The 25,365-nt window shown below is 50.2% G+C and overlaps 1 protein-coding gene across 1 annotated transcript in view; it reads right to left on the reverse strand.

The window, feature by feature from the left end:
• Nucleotides 1-18,330, reverse strand: part of TBX20 (T-box transcription factor 20) — a gene marked incomplete at its 5' end in the record, with an annotated part of 35,217 nt that extends 16,887 nt beyond the window's left edge. The window contains 6 exons of the mRNA XM_081146967.1: nucleotides 1,849-1,925; nucleotides 6,279-6,437; nucleotides 9,985-10,093; nucleotides 13,616-13,780; nucleotides 14,752-15,007; nucleotides 18,204-18,330. Of these exons, the coding sequence (XP_081003093.1) occupies nucleotides 1,849-1,925; nucleotides 6,279-6,437; nucleotides 9,985-10,093; nucleotides 13,616-13,780; nucleotides 14,752-15,007; nucleotides 18,204-18,330 (893 nt within the window). The remainder of the gene's footprint in view (nucleotides 1-1,848; nucleotides 1,926-6,278; nucleotides 6,438-9,984; nucleotides 10,094-13,615; nucleotides 13,781-14,751; nucleotides 15,008-18,203) is intronic.
• Nucleotides 18,331-25,365: the final 7,035 nt, after the last annotated feature.

Here is a 25,365-nt window from a genome sequence, read left to right on the forward strand (position 1 = left end):
TTTACTCCAGGAGTAGTTTATTACACTTGGATGGGGCAACAGTCATGCTCGTCTACAAAGATGAGGAGCCTGGACTGATAAGCTGCCTTCATAAATGTCACCTTCCTTGGTTCTCATGATAAACCTGTGAAGCGAGCAGGGTTCTTTTCTCTATTTTCTAGATGAGGAAACAGACTCAGGGGTCAGGTGGCTTCTCCAGGATCCCTCAGCTAGTAAGAGGCAGGGCTGGGGCTCTACCCCATGACCTGTCTCCCAGCACACCACATTCGCCCTTGGTCTGAGACAGAAGGAATGACACACACTCTGAAAGCACATCACTACTGTCCCCGCTGAGCCACCGTCCTTGTTCTTGCTGACTAACCCTGAGGCAGGTGCACCGATTACAAAGTCACCTGCGTCACCACAGTCTGATTCGGTGCCCCTGGAATTCCAGAAATAGATGAGAAAGGTCACGGCTCCTGAGAGCAGCCTTTTTTCACAGACCCATTTGTTACCCTGTTGATACCACACTCTCGCCTAGTTGGGTCTCAAGGCCTATTTGCCCACCGATGTCCCAACTAATAGGAGGGCTGCCCACTGCCTTTTCTGTTTTTGCAATGGATCTTCGACCACAGGCTCGAGTTTCTCCCTCTGATCGCAACATCCCCAACCACTCAACAAGCTCTCCAACTAATGGATCTTTCTTTCTACTCAAATCGCACAGTTGCTGCCCAACTTTCAGTCTCTCCTGCTGGCTTCTCTGCCTCCCCACTGAGCCTCTATGTCTGCTCCCCCAAATTAATCCCCCCCAATGCTCTGCCCTTGGGAAGGCTGCAGGAAGGATCAGACAGGCGTTGCTAAATTGCTAAGACCTGTAATTAGCCCTTAGTTTGAGTTGCCAAGACAGGCTGGGAAGAAGCACTAAGATCAGGAGATGTGACCACGTGGTAGGTAACGAAGAATGTGGCAAAGTGCAGTGCTTGGTAGGAAAATCACACCAAGATTTGGAAATGAGGTAAAACAGAGCCCAATAAAAGAACAAGCACAGAAGATGAACAGGCCTGAGGATCTCCTGTGTAACAGGCGAGTAGAGGTGATAACACTATTGCATTACTCAAATTCATTAATAAAGTAGAACTTAAATGTTCTCCAAAAAAAAAGTACAGAAAGTTACACAATATATGTAAGAGATACAATCAGGTTAAAGAATCTTCTCTCTGAAAAACACATTTTTTGACATTTCTTTTGGGCAAACCATGGATCTCAACATTGTCATCACTAATCACATAGATGGTCTCACACTGTGTGGACCATTTGAGTTAAGGTAAAAGTGGGTGAGTTCCAGGCACATGATTGTCACCTGTCTTCTTAAAGGTCCTGAGATCTGAAGTCTCTCCTTCTAAACAGAAGCAGTCTAAGCTCTGGGTAGAATATGTGCCTTGAGTTAAATGACCTTTTTTTCAAAATTCCAAGCTACCCCTGTAATCTTCGTGTTAGCAAATACACCGGTTCCGAGGCAAAGGCTATCAAGGCTCCATTTCTCTGCAGACTGCCACTCGAGACGCGGAGCTTAATGGCATCAAGAGCACTGAGCCTTTGATAAGAAAGCCCTATTTTTACAGTTGAATAAATGTCCTGACCAAAGGAGCCACTTCACTCAGAAACTGAGCACAGAACAGATGCGGCTGCAGCAGCTGTCAAACCTTAAGCGCCGCGTATCTACAGGGCTCGCAATGGGAAGGCGGCGGGGGCGGGGGCCGCGCACAGGGACGTCACGGTCCTTTGGCGCTGACGGGGGTGTGTTCTTACCAACCTGCCCTTCTCTTTATCTTATCTGGACAAAGAAAGTAAGCAGAAAATTCTCATTACCTCTCGATGTCAGTGAGCCGGGAGGAGTCCCGAAATCCTTTGGCAAAGGGGTTGCTGTCTATTTTCAGCTTGGTTATCTGGAAGGGGAAGAATGGGCAATAAACAAGATCATTCTGGAGGTCGGGAAATAAAATCGGAAATAGTTTGTTCACTTTCCATCACGGCACCGCGAGAATGTGTAGTGTGCCTGGGTTTCGTGAGAAAGGTCGCAACTGCCAGAGCTCACAGGATGGATGCAATGGATGGTCCGGAAAAGCCTCGGAGGAAGGTACTTGAGGACAGGCCGGAGGTCAGTGCATAGAGACAATCGGGGACAGGGTCTTCCATGAGCAGTGTGGCATAGAGACAATCGGGGAAGGGGGAGCTGCCCGGAGGGCCAGCATTGGTGGGGACTGGGGAGCAAAAACAGAAATGCTGCCTCATGCTGAAATGGCAACGTAATTTTCTAATACCAAGGCACATATCTATATTTATAATGGGTAAAAAGATTAAATGACCAATAACAGCTTCGTGTTTAATGTCTATTGAGATACATGACATAGATACATGCTCTAAAGCTTTTAGAATATAAATTTACCCCAGTAGCCCCTCACAATAGACTCAAGTGAGTCGGTCTTTTGTTGCCCACCCATGCAATGTTATCTATAGACTCTAAGCTTATGTGGAAAAAAAGCATTTGCTAATAAGAATCACTGTCTGAAGTACTAAGTGTCTATGCTGTGCTAGTCCTAATTCCCACAATATTAATAATTAGTATGAAAAGATCTATTAAATCATACGCACTGCATCTCCAAAGAAGAATACGTTAGGTTACGAAACAAAAATAAGTAAATAAAGGAAACACTGATGAAAAGAGGCTTGGCCTGTAAAATCCCTGAGTGTCAGAGCTGAAAGGGACGTAAGAAAACTGACACAGCTACTCAGTGCGTGAAAAACACCCATAGGTCCCTTTAAAGAGTCACAGCTCATCCATATCACTCCGACACCCACGGTAATCTTCAGAGACACACACACAAAATAGTCCTAAACTGGGGGGAAAAGTCATGGGTCGAGGCATGTCCTCTTCTTTCACATGATTGAAATAGTCTGAAGTGCTATTTTGCCAACAGCAATTTTCCTCTGATCACAGCGTATCTACTGTTCACTTTAAGCCACTAACACCTGAAGAACTGCTTTTATTATTACAAAAGAAAGACATTTTTTTCAAGTTTTCTTGATGTGAGCTGGCCAATGTACAAGCTGCAAAGAAGCTATTTACTACCCTTGGAGTAGAAATTTCTCCACACTCTCCTGACCAGAGAGCCTGAACTTCTCTGTCATTAACACGGGCAGGTTATAGATTGATTCTTGGATAATATGAATTTTAAGGGCGCTTGACGATGCCTGAGAAATGCTCATTTTTTGCCCATGAACATTCATTCACTCTAGAGCAGCCAAAAAAGAAAATTGCTCATTTCCTTTTCAGCTTAGTTCATGGAAAATGGAAAACCGGGAAGGAAATAAGCTGGGTAAGTAAGAAATCTGTTCTTAATGGGTAGCGGCAGCCACTCTGAGGATGCGTATAGAGAAACACAGGACCCGAGGCCGCCTCGGAAGTGTGACCATCGGGAGTCTGTGGAGAACCTTCTCTCACACTCAGCCAGACCCCGAAGGGGCGAGCATCTGCTTCAGCCGTTTTTTCCAGGGGTTGACACTCCCCGTGACATCACTGGTCTCTGGCTACGGCTGGGGCTCCCAGCCGCAAGGTGAAATTGGCCCTCAGAGACCATTTCTCCAATTATCAGGAAAAGATCTGTCCAAAGGCATTTAAAAATGGAACCTGACCTACACTTCAACTCTCCAGCAGTGGTCTGCCTGCTCCAAAAACAATGTATGACCTTTAAATCTTAAACTATAAAATAGTTTGTTGAAAGTATAATGTATTTAGCTTTTATCTAATGATGTAGACAAATGCGGTCGTTTCCTCGCCAAAACCAGAGGAAAAAATAATTTTTTAAAAGTCCCATTTTCATTACTTATAAATAAAACTACCAGCCGCAATAAATGAGAAGCTTTTCCACAAATTCCATTGGAAAAGTCTGATTTGGCTTTTAATAGATATAAAAATACCAGTCCTGTCTAAAGTTTAAGACATATGAAGGTGATCCTGACTGTGAACTTTCACATTTTCTTCCTCTCTCTTCTCTCTGTTCCTTTTTTTTTTTTTTAAATATGTTGTTACTGATTTTAGAGAGAGAGGAAGGGAGAGGGGGAGAAAGAGAAACATCCAAGAGAGAAACATCCATCGGCTGCCTCCTGCATGCCCCCTACTGGGAATCAAACCGGCAACCTTTTGGTGCACAGATGATGCCCAACCAACTGAGCCACACCTGCGAGGGCTCTGCCTGTTCTTTGTGCATAGAAAACAGAATTCTAGTATTTCTAGTATCCTTAGTAAATATTTAACATATTTCCTATATATTTATTTTATTATGTTTGCTATAGGAAAGCCAGGACACAAACATGATAGAGTAATGAAAGAGCAGATGTGGGGAGGCCTAGGAAGAACCAAAGGTAGCTTTAGAAAACTGTATAAGACTAAAGACAACATTAACCCCCAAATTAATTTATTCACCCCCTAAATGTTCAGTAAGCGTGAATTTTGATTGGTCTTAAAAGGTTTATAAACCATTTCAAAATTGGCTTGAAAAACCAAATCAAATCTTTGACTATTACCTGAATTTCAAATATATAGAAGGCATTGTGCTAGGAATTAGGGTTTTAAAGGTAGATGCATAGAAATAAACTATTTTAATTTGACAATATTGTCAAACGCTGTTTCCAAACTTTGACACTGTTGGTGGTAATGTCCTTGGCCCTGACATCCAGCATGATGCCACGAAAAAGGAGGAATGAAGACCCAGATTTGTGACCTTGGGCCAGTGTATTAACTGCTCTGAACCTGTCTCTTCATCTACAAAATGGGGCTTGAGGTGGGCTTCTTCAGGGGATTGGTGTCAGAATTAAATGAGATATTGAGAAAAACGTGGAGAGATTTTTCTAAATTAGAATAAATCCAAACCATAGACTTTAGATTCTAGTTCAGAGGGGGGAAGGGGTTACAAAGATATTTGTTGGGCTATCCTGAAAATGTTCATATTAATTGAATTTTAGATGATATTAAGGAATAATTCTTAATAATTTTCTTAGCTGTGATGAAGATATTGTGGCTACAAAATATTCTTATGGTCAGTATGTATTTACAGAAGTATTTACAGGTAAGGTATCGTGATATATGTAGCAATATCAAATGACTAAAGAAACAGTAAGTATGGACACATACAGAGACGGAAATGGGGCAGGGGAGTTTAAGTGGCCAAATGTTAATTTTTGAATCTGGGTGGATTCAATTTACCATTTAACTTTCACACATTTGAAAATTTTCTAAATAAAAATCTGAGTGGGGGAAAAAGAAATTAAGTGAGATAATGTCATTAGATCATCTGGCTGCTATTAGATGTAGCCAGTGCCTCCACTTTCCCAGCTGTAAAAGGTGACATAAAAATACTCTTGTCCCTATCACATAAAATCATGGTGAAGATTAAATAAAACAATGCACTTGAAATGGTGTCTTGCACATAGTGAATGCCCAAATATCAGTCATTATTATAATTATGTAGATGTGGCTATTATCCCCAGGCTTCAAGGTCATGCTCACCACGAGAGAAGAAAATGCATGGGAAAGTATCTAACAGCACCCAGTCCTTACTAAGACTTTGATAAATATTTACTGAATTGAATTAAACCTTGTGGGTGAAAAATGCATAAATCTTAAATGTGATATACAACAAAGAGTAAAAATATATAACTCCATGTTATAAATTAAATAGCTTGATGTTAATTAAATACACACTGCTTACATACGACAGCTTATCATCTAAAGAGACATTTAAAATCATTCTAGTAGAATTATCATGACCTAAATTACCACTGACTAAGGCCACAAAGTAGCGAAAGTGCCAGTGGTTTGGGAAGTTGGCTAGAGTACGTGCTGATTCTGCAGAAACGCTGAACTTCCACATTCTGTGGGGCAATCAATGAGCGAACGGCTAAGTACCTCAGGAGGCTCTACCAGGAAGAAGAAAAGGAAGCAGATAATTTCTCGAGAAGAGCATTTGAGGAACCAGATAGGGGGCAGTTCTGGGTCAGAGAGTGGGCAGCGAACAACCTGGCCAGGAGGACACAGGTTCTAGAACAGATGGCGCAGTGCGGGCCTGCATCACCCTGAGCCTGGTCACTCGGCACGTCGAGGCTCCGGGCTGATACTCCATAGCTCTCTCCAAAGAGACCTTCTGTTTTAAGTACTGGGATCGTTGTCTTTTCCATGAAAACGGAAGCACCTCCTAAATCTTCACCTTACTTAGGAAATAAATCGTGAGTGGTGCGCTTACCAGTTGATTCTGATAGGCAGTGACTGCGGTAAAGACCGTCTCTGGGAAGATGAACGTCCTGAATTCTTCAGACTTCAGATTGAGCAACGAGGCCGTGTGGTCTTTCTTCTTAATGATGTGCACCCGCGGCTGGTACTTATGCATCGAGTTCAGAATGATCTACAGCAGAGAAGTGGGGAATGCTGAAGTTCGGGTGTTTATATTGCTCAACAGGCCGAACTACAACGAGGCAACAAACGCAGCATGAAGTCTAGTTTCAAATTCAGTTTCAAGAACAGGATCTACCCTGTTCCATTCTCAAAGCAAATCATTTGCACAGGATACTGCAGAGTTATCCTTGTAAGTCACATTTTACCAAAACAACTGCAAGAAAATACACGTCGTTTTCTAAAATGATGGGGGGAAAGTCATGTGGAAAATAAGTTTATTTAGTTTTAAATCAAGTCTTTGAAATATTTGTTGTTTGTTGGTCTGGTTAGACCAAAGGATGTATGTCTACATTTTCTAAAGTAAGGAATTATATATGCTAGGTGTGACAGACTGTTATTTATGGGGGGCGGTGTGCTATTAGACAGGCCAGAGTTAGAATAGTGAATCTGCTACTTTCCAGCTCTTTCATCTCAGGGTGAGCGATCTCACCTCTCCAACCTCTTGCTCTCAAACGCAAAGCCAGTATTAACCTCACAGGGTGTGGTGGGGATTAGATGATGTAACCGTCATAAATCACAGAGCAAGCAGGAAGAGCTCAATAAATATGAACTGTATTATTATTGTCGTTGGTATTTCTGGCAGGTTCACCGATTCCTGACTTCAGGCACAAACTAAGCATAAATGATAATGATAAAAGTTGCCCAATACTTAGAAACCATAGCATACCCAGGTCAACAAGACAGGATCGTGTATCTTTTCAATCAAATATAATAATTTGCCATTACGAAATCTGAGCAATAAAATTCACCTTCGGATATAAAATCTTCCCCGCCCCACCACCTAGACAGATACCTAAATCTGCAAAATCAGGTATGTCTTTCCTGGGATAACAGGCCTCGCACTGTGTGCCATTCACCCTCAGGGCCTAGCAGAGAGCCTGGCTCTCAGAGGAGGTGTTTTATAAATACAGTGGCAGGACCAACTTCAAATGCACACAGCGTTGTTGCAACTAATGGCTCCCTCGTTTTGTCCACTAGTGTGGGTGTGGGAGGTGAGTGTTCCTGCTGGTTGACTTTAGGAGACTCAGATACTAGTCGCTGTGGGGTACCTGGTACAGAATCGGTCTCTCTCTGTGCTGAGATGTAAGCCAACTGCAAGGTACAGGGCATTAGCTGGCACTGGATTTTGCACATGTGATCTTTCTATGGCCCTAAACCTGAGTAGGAATAACTGAAACGTGTGAGAGCTTCAAATGAATTGAAAAAAACTTAAAAAACCAGTCATCTCTTTGTAGGCACGTATTCTAAGGAGTTCAGGGTATCTGTGCTCAGTCATAAAACCAGAATAAACTCGAAGTGACAAAGTGCTAATATAAAAGAAAACCTGATAATTCACTATATGCTCTAAGAAGGTAGAGTTTTCAAATCACACACACACAGGAAAAACCCTAAGCTTTAAATAAGGTCCTGGCTCCCCTACAATCAATTCCCTTTGGGAAAGGACACCAGACTGACTCAAACCCCAGGCTCCTGGACTCTCTGCTCAAGCCCTTGTGAGGCTCAGGAACACTAATAAAAATGTGGACGCTGCTTCATCTTACTTCCAAATAATTTCCTGGAAGTAAGAATATAAAACTAAACATGCACCAGTAAGAGGGCTTTCTTCAGGACTAACTCAGAGAGTGTGGCAAAACAACACAGGACCTCAAAACCTTTCCTGTCGTTTCCAGAACACACTATGGCTGGTGACAAAGGGTTATATTAAATAATAAAATTTTAAAGCAAAAATGGATATTAACAACCATCCGAAACTCAACAATTTGTCAAAGCCTAGTCTTGGCATCGTCTGGCTGGATGCAGAGCTCCCAAGGTGCAGCCGGCGCTATGCCCGCCCACAAAGCAGGTGCTAAAAGGAAAATGTGTCAGGTTCTGGACGGCTGATCTCAGAATGGACGTCCAAGTCTTTCTGGGAAGACCCAGCTCCTCTAAAAGCTTCACACACAGAAACTACTAGAACCACTAAAAATTTTCATCTCTCCCCACAAAGATTTCAGTAGAGCCCAAGACATTTTCATATGGATGACATTAAGAACGATCGCTGGCCTACAGAAAATGTCTCTCAGACACTTTATAAATTTTAACCTGAAAAAAACGTCCTCAATGGAAACATCTTTGGGAAGAAAAAGGACAGTTATGACAACATCCTTAAAGATAAAGGTCAACTATCTTTTCCAACAAGTGTAATGACAGAAACCTGTCTGCCTGCTGCCAACCTCTGAGCAGCGCCACCTGCAGTCACGAGTTACCCTGGTTCCTTTGACTTGCTCGTGATAAACACAGTCTCCTGTGGGCAAGTGGATGCTGCCAGAAGAGATTTATGCGGTTTCAGGTTCAATCCAACCACTGGAAACTGTGTCTAGAACTCTCTAATTTATGATCTACTTATCACCATCTTTTCTGAAAAAAATTTTGAAATTCTTTTCTAAATTGCATAGATCCAACAAAAACTGAAACGTAAAGTAACAAGGGGATAAGAGAAGAAATAATGATACCAGAATATCTAAGCCCCAAAAAGCCACTATGCAAATACCAATGTGCTTTGTGGCAATTCAGGCAAAAACATATAAACAAACAAAAAACCCAAAACAGTATTCTTATTAAAAACAAGTATGCAAGTCTGTTTAAAGTTTTTTTTAGCATAAATCTAAAACAGAATTTTTACGTAAATCTTTATTTAAGAGCACGGACTAACATCCCAGATGGTTCCTTAAAAAGCAATCTTATCAGATGCGCGAAGGCCTGAGTCCTTGGTGTTTGTTCTATTAACTATTGATAAGAGCTCAGAATTCCAGCATGTCCCTTCCCACGTTTTGATGAACTCCTTGACACAAAATCATCAGTGTTTTGTCTGTCACTCACTGCAAGACTTCTCTGTGCTTTAGTATTCATCAGACTCTCTACAAAGGGGACACAGATTGAGTAAAAAGCACTCTCCCAAACTTCTTTAGGCATGGTTTCAAATGGTCAGCCTGGACCTGAAACCAAATAGATTGCCGGCATCCACTTGCACATAGGAGCCCATTTATCACAACCGAGTCAGAGGAACTGCTGGTGGCGCTGTTCAGAGGTTGGAAGTAGGTGAACAACTTTCAGACTTATTTGGACATAAAACCCTGTTGTTCTACTGCATCTCGAGAACACACTTTGGGCAACCCCACGGGGGGACCTCTGCCCCCTTGCTTTGATGCTGTGTTATCTGACACACCACTGACAGGATTCAGGCGTGTTCCCTTTGTCTGACTGGTGTAGGTACAAAGCAGTGGCTTAAAAGGAAATCCATGGTGCTGAAGGCCCCCGACCCTCTTGCTTAGAAATGGCACGCAGTGTCCCTGTGAATGGCCTCTTGACAACATGAGTAATGGATGTTCTCAGACAATGATTCACAGCTAGAGGGTGGGAGGCAGAGGGCGAGGAGGAGGAGACCTGGAGGGAGGAAGTTTCATGTGACTTCTCCACTCCACCCGGGGAACCCGCACAGTCGTAGGTGCTGCACTTACGTGGCCGTGTTGATCCAGTTCATTGTTGGTGAGTTTCACCTTCTCAAAAGACACCATCTGCTTGAGCAGCTGCTCACCGGTAAAAGGGGAGTCTGGGTGTACATACAGCCTGAGAAAATGGTGACAGAGTTTATTGAGGCTTTTTTTTTTTTTTTTTAATCTGTTCTCTGTAGGTTATAAAATATTCTGATTCTAAAGGAACACAACCCCCCCATATAAATGGTGACTTTTATTTATCCCACATAATGTCAAATTTAATAATGTAGCAATACCAAAATAACTCTAAAACCTCTAAATGTGTTTCTTCATGTACCAATGATCTAAAAAGAGTAATACTGAATAAACTTTCTATTATCTGTTGAGCAAGCCATTTTAAAGAGTTTTTTTCTATCTACCTACTAATAGGCCACTGAGCTACTTCTGTAAAATATAAAACCTATTGGTATAGGTATTTTCAAAAGAAAGATTAGGCTACACTAATTGCGTAATAATTTCCTAGGATAAGCACTGCTAAAAAGCAATGAAGACAGAAAGAATTTAAAAGAGGAAACAATTCTAGAGAATCCATTCATTTAAAATGGAAAGTGACTGAGTTTAAAGTTATGTTCTTTGTAAATACAAGACAGAGTAACTTTAATACAGGGACCTGGGAACTTTTAATTGGCCACTGTCCTAATCTGTTACTCTCCCCGGTACCCTAAAACGCCATTACTTTCCTCATCACCTTGTTAAGTGATGAAAATGAAAACAAGCTGAGTAAGCTTCAGATTACTCAGTGTATTCATTGGTAAACAGCCTAAGTGAAAAAGAAATGTGTTTATCAAGCATTATCATCTATTGATCAGCTGCTGTGTGCAAAGCAATCTTTCACAGTTAAACGCTGGCCGTCTGCTCCCCCCGCGAGGATCCCACTAAGCACAGCTCTCTGTAACTCCCAGTCCTGGTACCCACCTGCCACAGCTTTTCTGGAGTAGGGGAGACTACAGAACCAACGACAGGGGAGGAAATGTGCTTGGTTCCATAGGACAAGCTCCTTCATGGGGGCAACAGGTTATTTACACACCAATTTTGTATAGGATCCTTATAACTACAGCTAAACATAATTACGGTTGGGGCAAAGGCAAGGGGAAAAGTCACAAAACCTTTCCTGGCAACGTTCATATGAAGAACACGAAGTCTGTGCCAAGGCCTGTCACACAGAGGACAAAGTACAGAAGAATCGGGGGCATGTACTAAAAGCAAGTCCCCCGAGCAAAGCACAGGCAAGGCGGACAGCGATGAAGATTCTCCCGAGACCCACGCAGGGACCCGGGAGGCTTTCTCTAGGTGTTTGTTTGCCTGCCTGCCTGTTTGATTTTTTTTTTTAGGAGGAGTGCTCAAAATTGCCTTTTAATGGAAGAATTCTTTGATGACACAACTATCATGGCTGTTCGAGTGTCACCGGTCCAAACCAAGGCTATAACTTTACAGTTGTTTTACCGACCAGCACCATGTTCCACCCTCCCTGCCAGGAAAAAAGAGAGAAAGGTTCGAGGATATTTCAAGCCCCAGAAGTGGCTGAAACATCCTCTCTTTAAGTCTCAATTCACCAGGTGTAGTCACATTCATAAAGATTCACTTATCCATTACTTTCAAGAAAAGGGAATGTCTTATGTGAAAACAGAGCATGATTTCAGATCATGTAGAATGTCTTGCCATTATTATGATCAAATATGTTCAAGCATTAGTTTTTCTGCTTAGGAACAACTGACCGATGAAGTTCCGTCTGAAATAAAACATGTCAAAGAACCAGACCCACAAGGAATTTCCATCATCGGTACAAAAGTGATCACCCTGCCAAGTTCCCCACCTTTTCCTTAATGGAGCTAGAAATTTTAGCACTATTTCTTTTTTTAATAATAATAATAAAGAATAGTTGCTTATATTATCTCGAATATTTCTATCCTAGAGCACACTAAACATTTTTATCTGATGGCCATATAAATAAGATGAATTAAGATAAATGAAAAAGCGCACAGGAAGCCCCTCCTCTCTGAAGGTCCCTGGGACTTGAAATTCCAGCAATAGCTTATACATGCTTCAGTTAAGATAGTGCATTGGTTCCTGCCTTCCTTCCCCAACCAGAGCAGATTAGTAACATAAACAAGGCATGTCATATTTCCAAAGTCCTGCGGGCCTGCACCAGCTCCCATACCTTCAGATAGAAAGAAAACGCATGCTAAGTAAGAGTGATTAACTTCTCAGAGGAGAGACTTTGAAGGGGGAAAAAAAGGGTTTGTTTGTAAAAATGGTTAGGAATCTGCTTAAATCTCTCTCCTTTAAAAGCTCAAACGTAATGTGAATCAGCTATTTAGTAGGAAACAGAGAACAGTAATTACATTTATTTTAATATCTATTGTAAACTGGTGAATCTTGCTTCATTAAAAAAATGAGTAACAAAAAAAAATCTCTTCATCATTGAATATGTTTTTAACATACTGATTTGGAAGGGTTGGGAAGATGTCCCTCCTCGTCTCTTGTGGGCATAGAAAGCTCTGAGAGGCTTCTTTCATCTCTTCTTTCCTGTATCTAGCATCCTGCAGGCTCAATAGCGTCATTAGCTGCTAAATAAGCTAATATTCTGCGTGAACCATGAGTGTAAATAGTCTGTGCGGATTCGTGCCTTTACTAAGACTCCAGGCTACATACTTACAAAGAACCGGCTGTACCTTCAAAGTTCCTAAATCTTTACATTGAAATAAATTTTCAGTTCTGATAGGAACTCTCAATCAATTACAAAAATTAGTCCTGACACAGCTTAAAAGCTGTGAGGCTTGGTTTTAAAACCCTAAATGTAAAGTCAGCTAATATTCTTTGTATTAAAGTATACAATTGGGTTCCTGGAACTACAGCTGTAACTGTTCACATAAGCAAATATCTGAACAGGTCTAACACCCCCATACTGCCCCGTGTTCAATTGGGCAAAGCAGCACTAATAGAGGTTTAATGTGTTACATTTTAAACAGGGTTCTACTAAGAAAATGTTATTGCCAATGAACAGCACAAACATATATGATCTCTAAGATACTAACTGAACAATGTTTCATGTAAAAAAAATGCTAACCTGATGTTGAATTACATTCATCCACTTAAACTTTAAACTTAAAATCTCTGAGCCCTTTCTGGCCCAAAACAACCACACTTTACCAAAATGATATTTATTGTGTGCACATATTACCACATTGTTAACAAATATTTACAATAAGCCACCACTTTACCAAAATGCATTTTTTTAAAAAGGATTTTAGGGCAACCACTTTGTCAGTAGTATTAAGTAGCCAACTAGAAATGATGAGTGCCATATGAAATGGGCCCAGATTTCTAACAAATATTCCCACTGCAATTTAAGGAAACTCTGAAGTGAATTAAGAGCAAAGATAAAATTACAGACGATGCTCGGCTATGTAAAAACGCTGCCTTTCTCAGAGACTAGCTCATATTTTGTATAGTCAGTTCTGGAGTGTCTGAAAATCCTACCAGAGCTCAGGGCTTTACAAACAGACCTGCTTAGAATTCAAACCACCAGGCAGAAGACATTCTACCAGCAGGGTTAACACGCATTGTGCTCAGGCAAATATCTGGAGGCACAAACCTGGCCGGCAGGGGTGGGTCCGCCTTGCCAGCCACCAGCCAGGAGGAGCGGTGGTAGGCGTAGCGGTACCTCTTGTTGTCCACGGGGACGATGTCCATCAGGACGATGTACTTGGCCTCAGGATCCACGCCGGAAAACGACACCCGGATGGTAGGAAACATCCTCCTGACACAGGGAGACAAAGCGGATCAGCCTGAGCTCACACTGCCTAGGATTAGAGGGAGAGAAGGGTGGGACTCCCCTCCCTACCCCAGAGGCCCCCAAACCCTCTGTTTCCTGTAAAGCCACAGAGATGTGAATCTGGAGACCGACATCCTAGATGATTTTAAGTGTCACCTTTACAAGAGTCTTCAAGGCTGGAGGAAGTTAGCTGTGTTTTGTTTCACTTTGGATGCCGGAAGGTCTGGGGTTAGGGGAAAGCCTCTGCTCTATTAGCAAACCCATTAGGCTCTGACCCAGGGCCTCCGAAGCCTACCCAGCCCTGCACCACCCTGGCTTCGCTGGGAGAAAACTTGCTCCTGCCATAAAAGTGGGAGCGGGGTTCTCCGGCTGGGTTTGGGGGACCCTGGGGTATTTCCCAGAGTGCTGAGAGCTGGAGCAAGGAGGCGCCCAGGCAAACGACCTCCGGAGCCTTTGACCCCGGCCTGGAGAGCGCAGGCACCCTGGGGCTGCGGAGCCAGCGCCCCTCCTCCCTGGAGTGCGGTCCTTATGAATTTCCTTCTGCTGCCCAGGTTTTACTTTTAGTTTTAATGGGAACTGGAGGTTCTGCAGATTGAAGCCCATATAAAAGAAGCACCCAGCTGCCTCCCTGCACCCTGGGCTCCAGTTCCTCCTACCCTCCAGATGCCCAGCCTGCACCTCCAAATCCTCCCAGGCTGCAGGGGACAGAAATCCCTGGTCCCTGTGCCCTTCTCATCAAGACCGAGGTGAAGTTTCCCATGGCCAGACTTCGAGAAAGCAAAAGCCTGGAAATTCTCTGAGCAGCATTTTCCAAAGCAAGTGGGTAGGAAGGACCCTCCCTGAGCGAAGCTTTCTCTCTGTGCTCAGAACGGGGATTCACGCAATTCCTGGAACTGCTCCGAGCCACCCAGGGCGCATTCCCAGCACCCGCTCCTCACCCCGCCAGGCCCCGCTACCTGCCAGACTTGGTGATGATCATCTCCGTGCCCAGCTCGTGGAATTTGTCCCAGAGCTCCTTGGTCTCTAGGCTGCAGGCGATTTTGGCCATTTCCTCGCTGGGGATGATGGGGGTGGTGGGGATCAGCGGCTCCGTGCACAGCGAGGAGGAGGGTGGGCTGCTGCTGCCTCCACTGCCACCGAACTCCCCGTGAGCCTCCAGGCTCGTCAGCTCGCCTAGGGGCTGGGCGCAGGATGACTTCTCCACAAATTGTTCTGCAAGAGAAGGGACAGTGACAGCTAACATTGTCAAGCAGACACAGGAAGAACAGCACAACTAAAATAGGTACCCAGATTTGACCTTGGAAAAGTTAGGCTCAGAAACTCCAGGAGGGCAGCTGAGAACCATCATCATATAAATCAGGCGTGTGATTCCCACGAGTGACACGTCCAGTGCTTGCTTACTGAACCAAACGAGTGAGTTCTAGAGCCACGGTTTGTTACCCGTTACTGAAACCCACACTGGAGAATTAACATGTAAGTGCCAGAAAGTGGGGACTGTGATGGGTGAAAAGCAAGTATTCCTGTTTTTATCCCTCCTAAGTTCTAGACTCCACAGCTTGTGGGATCTGGTGCCAGTCCTGCCCCGTTGACAACCAAGAGCGACTTTTCTCCAGGGAGACCAAGGGAAGAGATGAGAGCCTTCCTCACACTGAAAGGAACTTTTCCTTCCCTCCTGGAGCCCTCTCTCCACTGAAAAAATAAAATGTGGGCAGGAATGGAAAGGTGGTTAAAAAAATTAAGTCCCTTCACCTCTCTGCCTGGCTCTGTTTCCTAGGCTTTAAGGTGTTAGATTAAGGCATTTGTACAATGTACTCACAACCTGAGATCTATGAAAGACTAGCATTTAGCTTGTTAAATCACAGGAGTGTGCACTCTGGGTCATTTCTGGACCAAACGGTTCCTGAAGTGAGGAAACAACCTGAAACTCAGGCTAGCGGGAATATTAAAGCAGAAAGAAGGCTCTGCCATCCACCAGGGGCTGGAGTAGCGCTGCCTGCGAACCAAACGTTTCCCCCACAGCTGATAAGGGCCTGGGACTACAGCAGTCACTTTGATGGAATACAGGGGGACTTTTGTAATTATCCCAATTATCTTGCATCCCTTAAAAAAGAAACTACTTGAATCTGCAATGTGAAACTGACCTCCAAACAACTCTATGCTAAGTGCCCTCAAGGAATTGAAACACGTTCTAAATGTAGGTATGTGCATACATACGATATACGTATCATATAAAATGTTTTATTTTCTGTATTTCTCCTTGACTTAGGGCAGGAAATAGAGAATTTTTACCTTTTCTTCTTTTACAATAACAATCCGACTCCAGGAAATGTTTTAAATTCAGAATTATCCAATTATTTATCTTATCCTTATATCCTCAAATTCAGAGCAAGAGACCCAGGCTACGGCAAAATCTTATCTTCTACCAATATTTTCAGAAGCGCATTCACATGTCTTAATAGGGAATTAACAAGTTGCCTTAGGAATTTTCTGATTTCCTGACCACTGAAAAATGCAAAGTCCCTAAGGCCCAGATTAACCCGTGTGTCGGGGCTGGGAAGCAGAGGAAAGGCTATGGCAATGCTCTAACACAACGTTAAATGTCAATTACATCACAAAACAATTTAAAGAAATGCTCTAGTGGTCCCAAGCTGTTCTTCTAAATAGACTTAATGCGTTTGAATGGGCGATCAGGAGACGCTTTTGACCCGCACCCCACATTTGCTTCAACATTTCAGTAGGGTTCATACCACACTCTCTCGTAACAGAACCTTTGGAGGCTTCAGCTTATATTCCTAACTGCTCTGCTGAACGGACCCCTCCAAGGGACAAGAGTGAGTTCTGGCTCCTCCAGAGAGACGCTTATTTACACACTGTGTGTGGTGAGGAGTGAGGGGTGGGGGGTCTGGGAGCGGGGAATGGCCCTGTAGTTTAGACTTTAGATGGGTGCTTTTTCTCAGGAGAACAGACAAGAAGCAACGTTGAAATGACAGGGGCTGAAGCTGGCTGGTTTCCCAGGATGCTGTGGGTACCTCTGTCAGGAATTTTAACCTGGAATCATCTTTTCCCGATGGCTACCAAGCTGTGATGGGGGCATCTATAAAGAATTCGGAAGCACCCCAACAGGAGCGGACAATGTTGGGAAGTGCCACAAACACAAGTCTGAAATTGGTGGTTGATTTTTTTCTAAACAGCCAGGGTTTGCTTGATCGGTCGTTTCACTCCTTGGGCAGGTTTAGGGTTAGATGGGGGGGGGGGGGGGAGACCAGGGAAAAGTGAAAGCCTTGGAGGAGAGACTTTGACGTTCTGTGTTCTAGGGATCTTCCGGTTTCTTTTTCCTTGGTTCTGAGTTGCTACAGGGATTTTAATTCTCTCCTCTTTCTCTGCCCAGGCCCCTTATTTGTCATCTCTAGGGGTTCATCTTTCATGTTATTATTGTTGTTTTGGATGTGAGAGGTTAACTTGTCAGGAAGGACGGGGGAAGGAAGGAAAAAACTGGGGAGAGTTAAAAAGAAAGAAATATTACCCAGTTTGCTACTTGATGTTTTTCACTCTTTGGGGGCTACCAGCTGATCGGGATGTGAAATAATTATTTCCTGGGGCCCCAGGAGGTGATGAGAACACGACTTTCTCAGCTGCGAAGGGACGGGACCCATCGCTGGCAGTGTCTTTCCCACAGAGCTCACTAGCGCTAAGGGGCACATAATCCCTTCTCTCCGCTTACTCCGAGCCTAGAGTCTTCTATAAATGGTAAAGGTTGTTAAATAAACAGTATAGCTAAAAGTTGAGGAATTTGGAAAATGGTTACTGGCTAATGCTTTTGCCAGCCTCTACTGGACAGGACTGGTCATGAAATGATGTCCTATTGATAAGTCCAGGGCGTCTGTGAAGAAGGCGGTTCACGGGGAGACCCGGCTGGTTCCACAGCCCGCCAGTGTTGCCAAGGCACCGGCCCTGCCTCGTCCATCGAGTGGGGGGGACACAATTAAACCGGTTTCTTGTGAAGTCGCTTAGAGCCTCCTTGGTTTTAACTGCACAAGCAGGTGTTACAAGCATCGCAAATCCTGTTGAGTCTTAAGGGGGGGGGGGTTAAAGTTATTTTTCCTTGATGGTTGTTATCCCAACAAAGTTACACCCTCTCACCCCCTGGGGTTCCAGACAAACAGGGAGCGCAAACCGGTTGTGTTCAACAGGCCGCGAAGCTCCCAAAGAAAACACGGGCCTTGGGGGGAAACCTCCCACGCAGCCGCTCGGCCTGCGCTGAGGGTCGGGCCGCCGCGCTGAGCCGGGAAAGCGGCGCCCTCGCGGGCCGCGCGCAGCCAGGGACGCGGCAGACGGGGCGCAGGGGGGCCCCGCCCGTGCCCGTGCCCGTGCCCGCGCCCGCCGCGGGCCGTCAGGCAGCCCCACTTACCCAGCGGTTTGATGGTGTTCTCCGTGGCCTCCTTCTCCTTGGAGCCGCCGCTGGACATGAGCGCGGCGATGGAGAAGGCGTTGGCGCGCGAGGAGAGCTGGGGCTTGGGCGACGCCGTGAACTCCATGGCCCCCAGCGCGCGGTCCTGCCCAGGGACGGGGCCCGCCGAGGTGCCGTCCAGCTTCCCCGAGGGAGACAAAGACCGACACACCGCGCGAAGTTCCCGAGTGCGATCACCGCGCGGCGGGGCCCGCAGCTGGGCCAGCCCCCGCCGGCCGGGAGCTCCACAGCGGCCTCGCCACTGCGCACCGCAAAGCCCGGGCGCCGCGGAGGCTTCGAACCGGCCGGAGAGGACGGGCGAAGAGCAGCTGCGGGCTCAGCCGGGGCGCGAGCAGCGGGGCGCTCCGCGGGACCACAGGCTGCGCCGCTGGCGGCTGGGGACGGGCATCAGCTACGCGAAACCCAGGGGTCCCTTAGCGCCCCCTCGCGTGCTTCCTCCCTCTGCCCCGCGGGGGCGGCCGGAGTGGCCCACGCTGCAGGGAGGTGGGGGACCGGGGACGCTCGGGGAGAGGGCGCGGACAGCGGGAGCCCGGGCGCGGCGCGGCGGACACTGCGCCCCGGCGCTCGCAGCCTGCGCCTTAATTTGCTGGCGGCGCCGGTCCCCGCGGCCCGCAGCCAGTCAGCGCCGCCGCACGTCACCGCTTCCTGATTCCGCCGCGGGGGCGGGGCCGGGGCCGGGCGGGGCGGGCGAGCGCGGGGCGCAGCGCCCGCGTGGTCTCCGCCGCAGCCCGCCGCAAACCCGGCACCCGCTGGGAAAGAGGGTGCCACCGCCCGGCCGGCGCAGCCGCCGCGCCCCCGTCCTGCCCGTGCAGCCCCGGGGCGGGAGGGGGTGCGCGCTGTCGGGAGGGGGCGTTTCTTTGCCGCGACCTAAAATCGGGGAACCCGGAGTGGCGCAGGGCGTGAACCTAGACCAGAGGGACGCGGGGAGTTGCTGCTTCGTGCAGCGTTTTCCTTAACCGGTGCTCCAAGTTCCAAAAGAAAGTTGGGAACCGCTAAGTAGAGAGGAGAGCGGCGTCGTAAAGCCGGTGCCCTCGGGCCGGATCCCATTCTCGGCTTAGCCCCCAGGGCTGCGTCCCCGACCGTTGGGTCCAATACCGCCTGCGGGACGGCGGGGCCGCGAGGCGCAGCCCTGCCAATGACGCGCTAAGGGGGTGCTGCAGGCGCCCCCGCGGCCTGTGCCGCACAGCGGTGCGCCTCACGGGGCTTCCCGTCCCCAGAGGGCAGCGGGATGGCGCCCCGACCGCAGGCCCCGCGCTGTGCGGCGCGCGCGGGGGGAGGGTGCGGGCCCCGCAGCGCGCGGGCTGGGCCGGCCCGGAACCTTCTGCGCTCGCAGACTCGGCGGCGACCGGGCTTCCCGCGGCCTTGTGGGGGCCGCCCCGTCGGCCTGTTCAGCCTCAAGAACTCAGATCCTCCGAATTCGCAGGGTAATCCGCTTGCCCCGGAGCCGAGTAAACACAGGCAGACGCACACTCGCGCCGAGCGTGTAAATATCTGCGCCCCTTCTCGGCCAGTCGTCTGGCGATTAGGAGCCGCCTGGTGGGTCCGAAAGGGAAAGGAAAACAGGCCCCGTTCCCCACCAGCCCTTCCTTCCTCCCCGGCACCCCCCTGCCGGCGCCTGAAATAAACTCGCGGGGAAAACCTAGGAGTCAAAAGTTGAGAGCGTGTACGCGAGGAAAGCGATGCCGCCGGGGGCCGCGGCCAAGCCCGTCCTGTCGCGCAGCCGGCTTCCAGCAGGGGCCTGCGCGGAGGCGGCTCACCCGTCACCAGGTTCGACGGACAGAGCGCACATGGGCCCTTGTTTGGGGAACTCATCAAACCATAGCGCTGAATGGAAGGGCTTCCCGCCGTCACCCAGCCCGTCTCTCTTTTCTTTGGAGGGAAAAACCGGGCCTGGCGCGGCGGAGGGCGCGTGCCCCGCGCAGCGGGCTCAAGGCGGACGAGCCGACCCGCACTCCAGGCCCGGTCCTGCCCCCCCCCCCCCCCCGCAGGACTCTGGGCTGTTCCCGCGAGGTCCGCGGCAGGGCTCGCGCGGGCTGGGAGCAGAGGGCCTCCCGATTACGTTAAACCGCGGTGAGGAGGAGCGAGGAAACCACCCGTGCGCCTAAACGACCCGTTTCCATCCTTGAGTCTCGGTCCTTCGCTGCTTTGGGACAACCCAGGCCCTTCAGTTACTGAAGCCTCCCGGCCGCCCCCAGCCCCGCCTCAGGGCAGCAGTGGCGGCCCCCCTCTCCCACGGGAGGCGCCCACCGGCTCCTTCCCCGTCTCACGCGCTTAGCGTTTGGCCAGGAAGGAAGATTTATGCCGAGAGTTTTGGTGGTGGTGGGTGTTTGGGGTGTTACTTGGGGGTGGGTGATGGCACAATTAGTCTAGAGCTTAATATATGCTTCAGCTGGGTTTTCTGCTCGTTTTAGTTTTCAAAAAGTTATTGCGGGATTATACCTCAATTTTTAAAAACCTTGCCATTGCATTTCTGCACAGAGGGGACGCCTTCTTTTTTCTTAATTGTCTTAACGGTTCAGACTGGAATTTGAATAATATCGCCACGGGCATTTGTAGGAAAATCGGTGGAGCAGGGAGCAAGCTGCCTTGCGCCCAGGCAGTTTCCATTTCTTTTTCCCATTGCCCATGGCCTTGGCCCAGCTCTGGGTCTCCGGCGGGCAGGAGACCCCGGCTTTTCACCCTATTACAGGCAGAAGAAGGAGGGAAAGCGAAGCGGGCACCGAGGCAGGCCGCAAACCAGTCGACCGAAAAGGCCACTGTCGGCAAATCGGGGCGCCAGAGGTGGCCGTTTGGGGACGCCCAACAAGCGATGCATCTTGTCGGTGTTGAAACCGCTGCAGTCAAATGTATACACTACAGCGTAATTATCGGGGCACAGTGTCCCTTCTTTCAGATTTATTGCCTTTGCAAATCAATATAGTGCTATAAAAAACGGGGAACGGGTGCGTGGCAGAGAGGTGCTGTCAAAGGGTGACTCAGAGACGTCCAAAAGCCGAGCGCGGGCGTTCTGAGGCCCCTTCCAGCCCCTGGTCAGGGCAGGTAACAGGTAAAGCCCCCCAAGAGGCTGGAACAAAGCAACCCCGTTAGCCCTTCCCTCCGGGCCCTTCTCAGGCTGAGGACCGGCGGGCGCTGCTTTCGGCGCCAGCAAGTGCCTTATATTCCAGGAGAGTTTGAATCTTGACTTTCGTCTGTTAGCCCTGAGACTCTGTGGGTTCCCCAGCCCTCTCAGAGCCTCAACCTCGTCATCTGCATTAAAACAGGACCAATAGTTTATCCCTCGGTGGGAAAGGGCTCTGAGGGTTAATGAGGTAACCTGCGTGAGGCGCCTAAGCCATGAGTAACCTTAACAGTTACCCCGATATAAGTAAAACATTACCTACAGCCTTTTACTACATTTAATTTTTGAACTGCAACTGGCGACCTCACAGCTGTAGACAGTTTTGCAACGTGCGCAGAGAACTGGGGTCACGAGGTGGTAACGGACTATTTCAATCCTGTTGAACTTTGGAGCCTCGGAATTAAATTTTTGGCCGAACGTCTGAGTTTGATTACACGGCCTCCCATTACACGGAGCCCTGGAAGATGTCTCACACACGCCGCCCTTTCAGATCCTCTTTTGTAGCACCCGGGACTCAGAAGGTAGTCGGCTCCAGAGCCGTCCTGGAAGGAACCGGTTTCCCGCTCTGGGCCCGTGGTCCCTCGCTTCACTCCGGCTGAAGCAGAGCCCCTCGCCGACAGCGGCAGGGCCCGTCCCCGCTGGAGTCGCCTTCGCCCCGCCGACGCTGGGGCTGCGCGCGGGCGGTGGGACCGGGTGACCGACCGGAGTGCCCTCCGGCCCCCGAGGGTGGGAAAGCAGACGCGCCTCTCAGCGCGCGGGCAGCTACCCCCGAGCGCGGCGGGCGTCCAGTCCCCCTCCTTTCTTGGCTCTTTCTGGCGACCGCTTTAAACGCACAGTGGTGGGCCTCGGTGCGTTTGGATTTCTCAATTCGATTTGCCGCACGCAAAAGACCCCCGAAGCCGCGTGGGGAGGGAGGCCCGGCGGCTCCCAGGGGTGCGCCCGGGGCGGCGCGCGTCCCCGCGCGGGGGAGGGAGCGCGCGGCGCGGCGCCGAGAGGGCGGGTCCCAGCCTGTCCCCGAGGAGCTGCGGCCCGGCTCCAACGCAAACCCTAGCGACGTCAAGTGTTCCTGCCCCCCCAGTGGGCCCCGACAGGCGCCCTTCCAGCCCAGAAAGGAGGACCCCGGGGGGGAGGGGCCGCTCGAGGCGCCCCCGCCCAGCGCCGGCTGTGAGGACGCGGCACAGGGCAGCTCCTGGGCGCGGCCCGGATCTGTCATCTGCCCGTCCCGGGTGGTGGGTGTGCGCGTGTCCCGCCCGGGACCTCACTTTCGCGCGCAGCTCTCGGGCCAAGGAAAGGGGTGTCGTGTGAGCCAGGGCAGGTGGCACCGATGCCCGGGACCCTGTCCTCAGTGGTGAAGGGGAAAGGTCACTGGAGCCGGGCCGGCTGCTGCGATGTGACGCGCCTGGGCCTCCTCGGTTTCCCCGGCGCCGCCCTCGTGGGTCTGGGGCCGCGGTCAGGCGCCGGGCGCAGAGCCTCCAGCCGGGCGCTCCGCCTGGGCTGGGCCCCTCGCGCTCCGCCCCGACCGCTCGCTCCGCGGCCCTTCCTCCAGGGGCTGGGGGGCTGGGACCGGCCCTGGGCGCCCCAGGCCTTAGGCCCCGGGAAGAATCGGTGCGCCAGGGCCGGGTGCAGAACGCGCGGCGGGAGCCCCAGAGCGGCGAAGGCAGCTCTCGGACCCGCGGGCGCGGGACGCAGACGCCCCGCACCGCTCGCCCTCCTGCCCCCTCCTCCGGCCTTCCTCTGGGGCGCCGCTGCCTCCCCTGCCGACCGCCTGGCGGATCCTGTCTCTACTCAGGATCCTCTCTACTCAACGCTGAGATATTTTGTCCATCGTGAATCTGTTGCATGAGTGTTGCTTCTTTTAAGTCACTGCATTAAAATATTATTTCCTGATGACTGGGGTGTTTGGCGCCCCTTCAAGTCTGGGCTCTCACCCTAGTCCCGGCCGCATCGGGAGGTCGTGGACGTGGCCGGAATCACGTTGATGACAGGCAGCCGAGCGGGGCTCCCACGCGGATCTCCAGCTGCGAAGGCGTCGCTCCCGCCATCCCCGCACGCCCGGGCGGGTGGAGCGGGAACCCACCGCAGGAAGAAAGCGGCGGGGACGGTGCCCCGTCTCCCCGCGAACGCTCGGCCGGCTCGCGGCGCGGGCTCCTGGGGCCTGCGGGGTGGGCACCTGCGGCCGAGCGCGCTTCCTGGGTGCGGTTCCCTAGGTGTTTAAGCACCAACTCGAAACTAAATGAGGCGACTCCTGTAGAAAAGCGCCCAGGACTTGCGGGCAGCGCCCTTCCTCCCGCCATGGCGCCAGTTTTGGAGATGTCCCCTAATTAAGCTTAGCGATGGGCTCATTTGAGCTGACCCAGCCTCCCACCCACCACGGCGCCCTGTCCCCCCTGGTGACGGCTGGGCACGTCTGCCTTCATCTTCAGCAGCTGGAGTGAGGCTGTTTGGTTACAGACTTTCCTGCCATCAGGGGGCTTGAAGATCAAGGTGAGGAAGAGCGGCGGGAAGCGGCCCTCCAGGGTCCCTGCCGCCAGCGCCCTTGTGGGTCAGCCCAGCAGCCATCCCTGGAAGCGCCCAGCTCCCTACGCAGGGCAAAGCTCAGCAGTGAGGGCTGGGTGCCCTCTCCCATGTCAGCGAGCTCCAGGCACGTACCACACACGTTACACAAGGAAACAAAGGCGCAGGCGTGTAACAGAAGGCGGGGAGTGCAGGGCATCTGTTCATTCATCCGGTCACCTGGTGCTTACCCTGGGCTGGGTACTGTGCCAGGGTCCAGGAACAGGCCAGCAGTCAGAACCCTGAAGTGTCTACCGCATGCCACTCACATTCTGCTGGGAGACACCAGCAAGGATGTAAAAACCACAAGAAATAGAAACTGTGACGAAGACTTGAGAAGGCAAGGAGCAGAGATGGCAAACTCAGCCTATTGTGGGCATTCATTCCTTCGGACCGGCACTGGCTTATTGGGGTGGGATGTGGTTGGGTAGTTCACTATGATCCCTGCCCATCAAGGGTTCAAAGCCCAGCCGGAGATGTAGAAAAAAGCATGGAGTAAAAAAAAAAAAAAAGGGGCATGTTCGTTCTCCTCAACGCTGAGCTAAAAGAGCTCTTGGGACGGAGGCACACAATGGCTCCATGCTGACCACAAATCAGAGGACAAGTCACTGGTAAAAAGCTCTGCAGAGGAAGGCGCTAGGGTCTGGCACCCAAGCACCGGCTGGGAGCGGCCCCTGGCACAGCTCCCACGCCTGGGAAGCGCGGCCACCGAGGCAGTACCTGCGCGAGGGTTCCTTGTGAGGCTAAACGGGGTGCTGTCCCTGCGCGCGCAGAGGGCGTCGGAGGCGGGCCTTGGCCAACGCGGGGGCTTGGGGAAAGCCCCCTTTTGGGTTCAGGGATGGTACAGATTAGGTCCGATCAGGAAGTTGCTCGGGAGCCCCGTTTCCACGCTCCGGGGTGTGAGGGGCGGCTTTCCCCCGCGGTCCGAGAGGCGCCGCGCCCCGCTCAGAGGCTCACTGCGGGGGGGAGGCCGCAGCGCTGGCCTCTGCCCGCCCCGCGCTGGAAGGGCCGCCGGCTCGGTCGGCCGCTCGCTGCGTTTTCTCCTGTTACAGGGCTTGAAGGCGCTTTGCGTCCGTCTCTAGCTCTGGACGCTAGCTTTTCAGGGCGTTAGGAAGAGCTAGGGCGCGCTTAGGGTGTGCGGGGCGCACCCAGGCTTCCCGGGAGTGAGCACTGTGGGCAAGTGTGCGGGGCGCACCCAGGCTTCCCGGGAGTGAGCACTGTGGGCAAGTGTGCGGGCCGCACCCAGGCTTCCCCGGAGTGAGTACTGTGGGCAAGTGTGCGGGGCGCACCCAGGCTTCCCAGGAGTGAGCACTGTGGGCAACGGTGCCCGGCGGGCGGCGCCGTCCCGCGCATTTCGCGCTGCGGGCCCTGAGGCTCCGGAGGCTAGCGCGCCCGCTGGGGCCCTGGGGGCTGGAGGCGACCCGGGCCCTG

The sequence above is a fragment of the Miniopterus schreibersii genome, assembly GCF_964146895.1.
Source record: "Miniopterus schreibersii genome assembly, chromosome: 9".
In the NCBI taxonomy this organism is placed as follows: domain Eukaryota; kingdom Metazoa; phylum Chordata; class Mammalia; order Chiroptera; family Miniopteridae; genus Miniopterus; species Miniopterus schreibersii.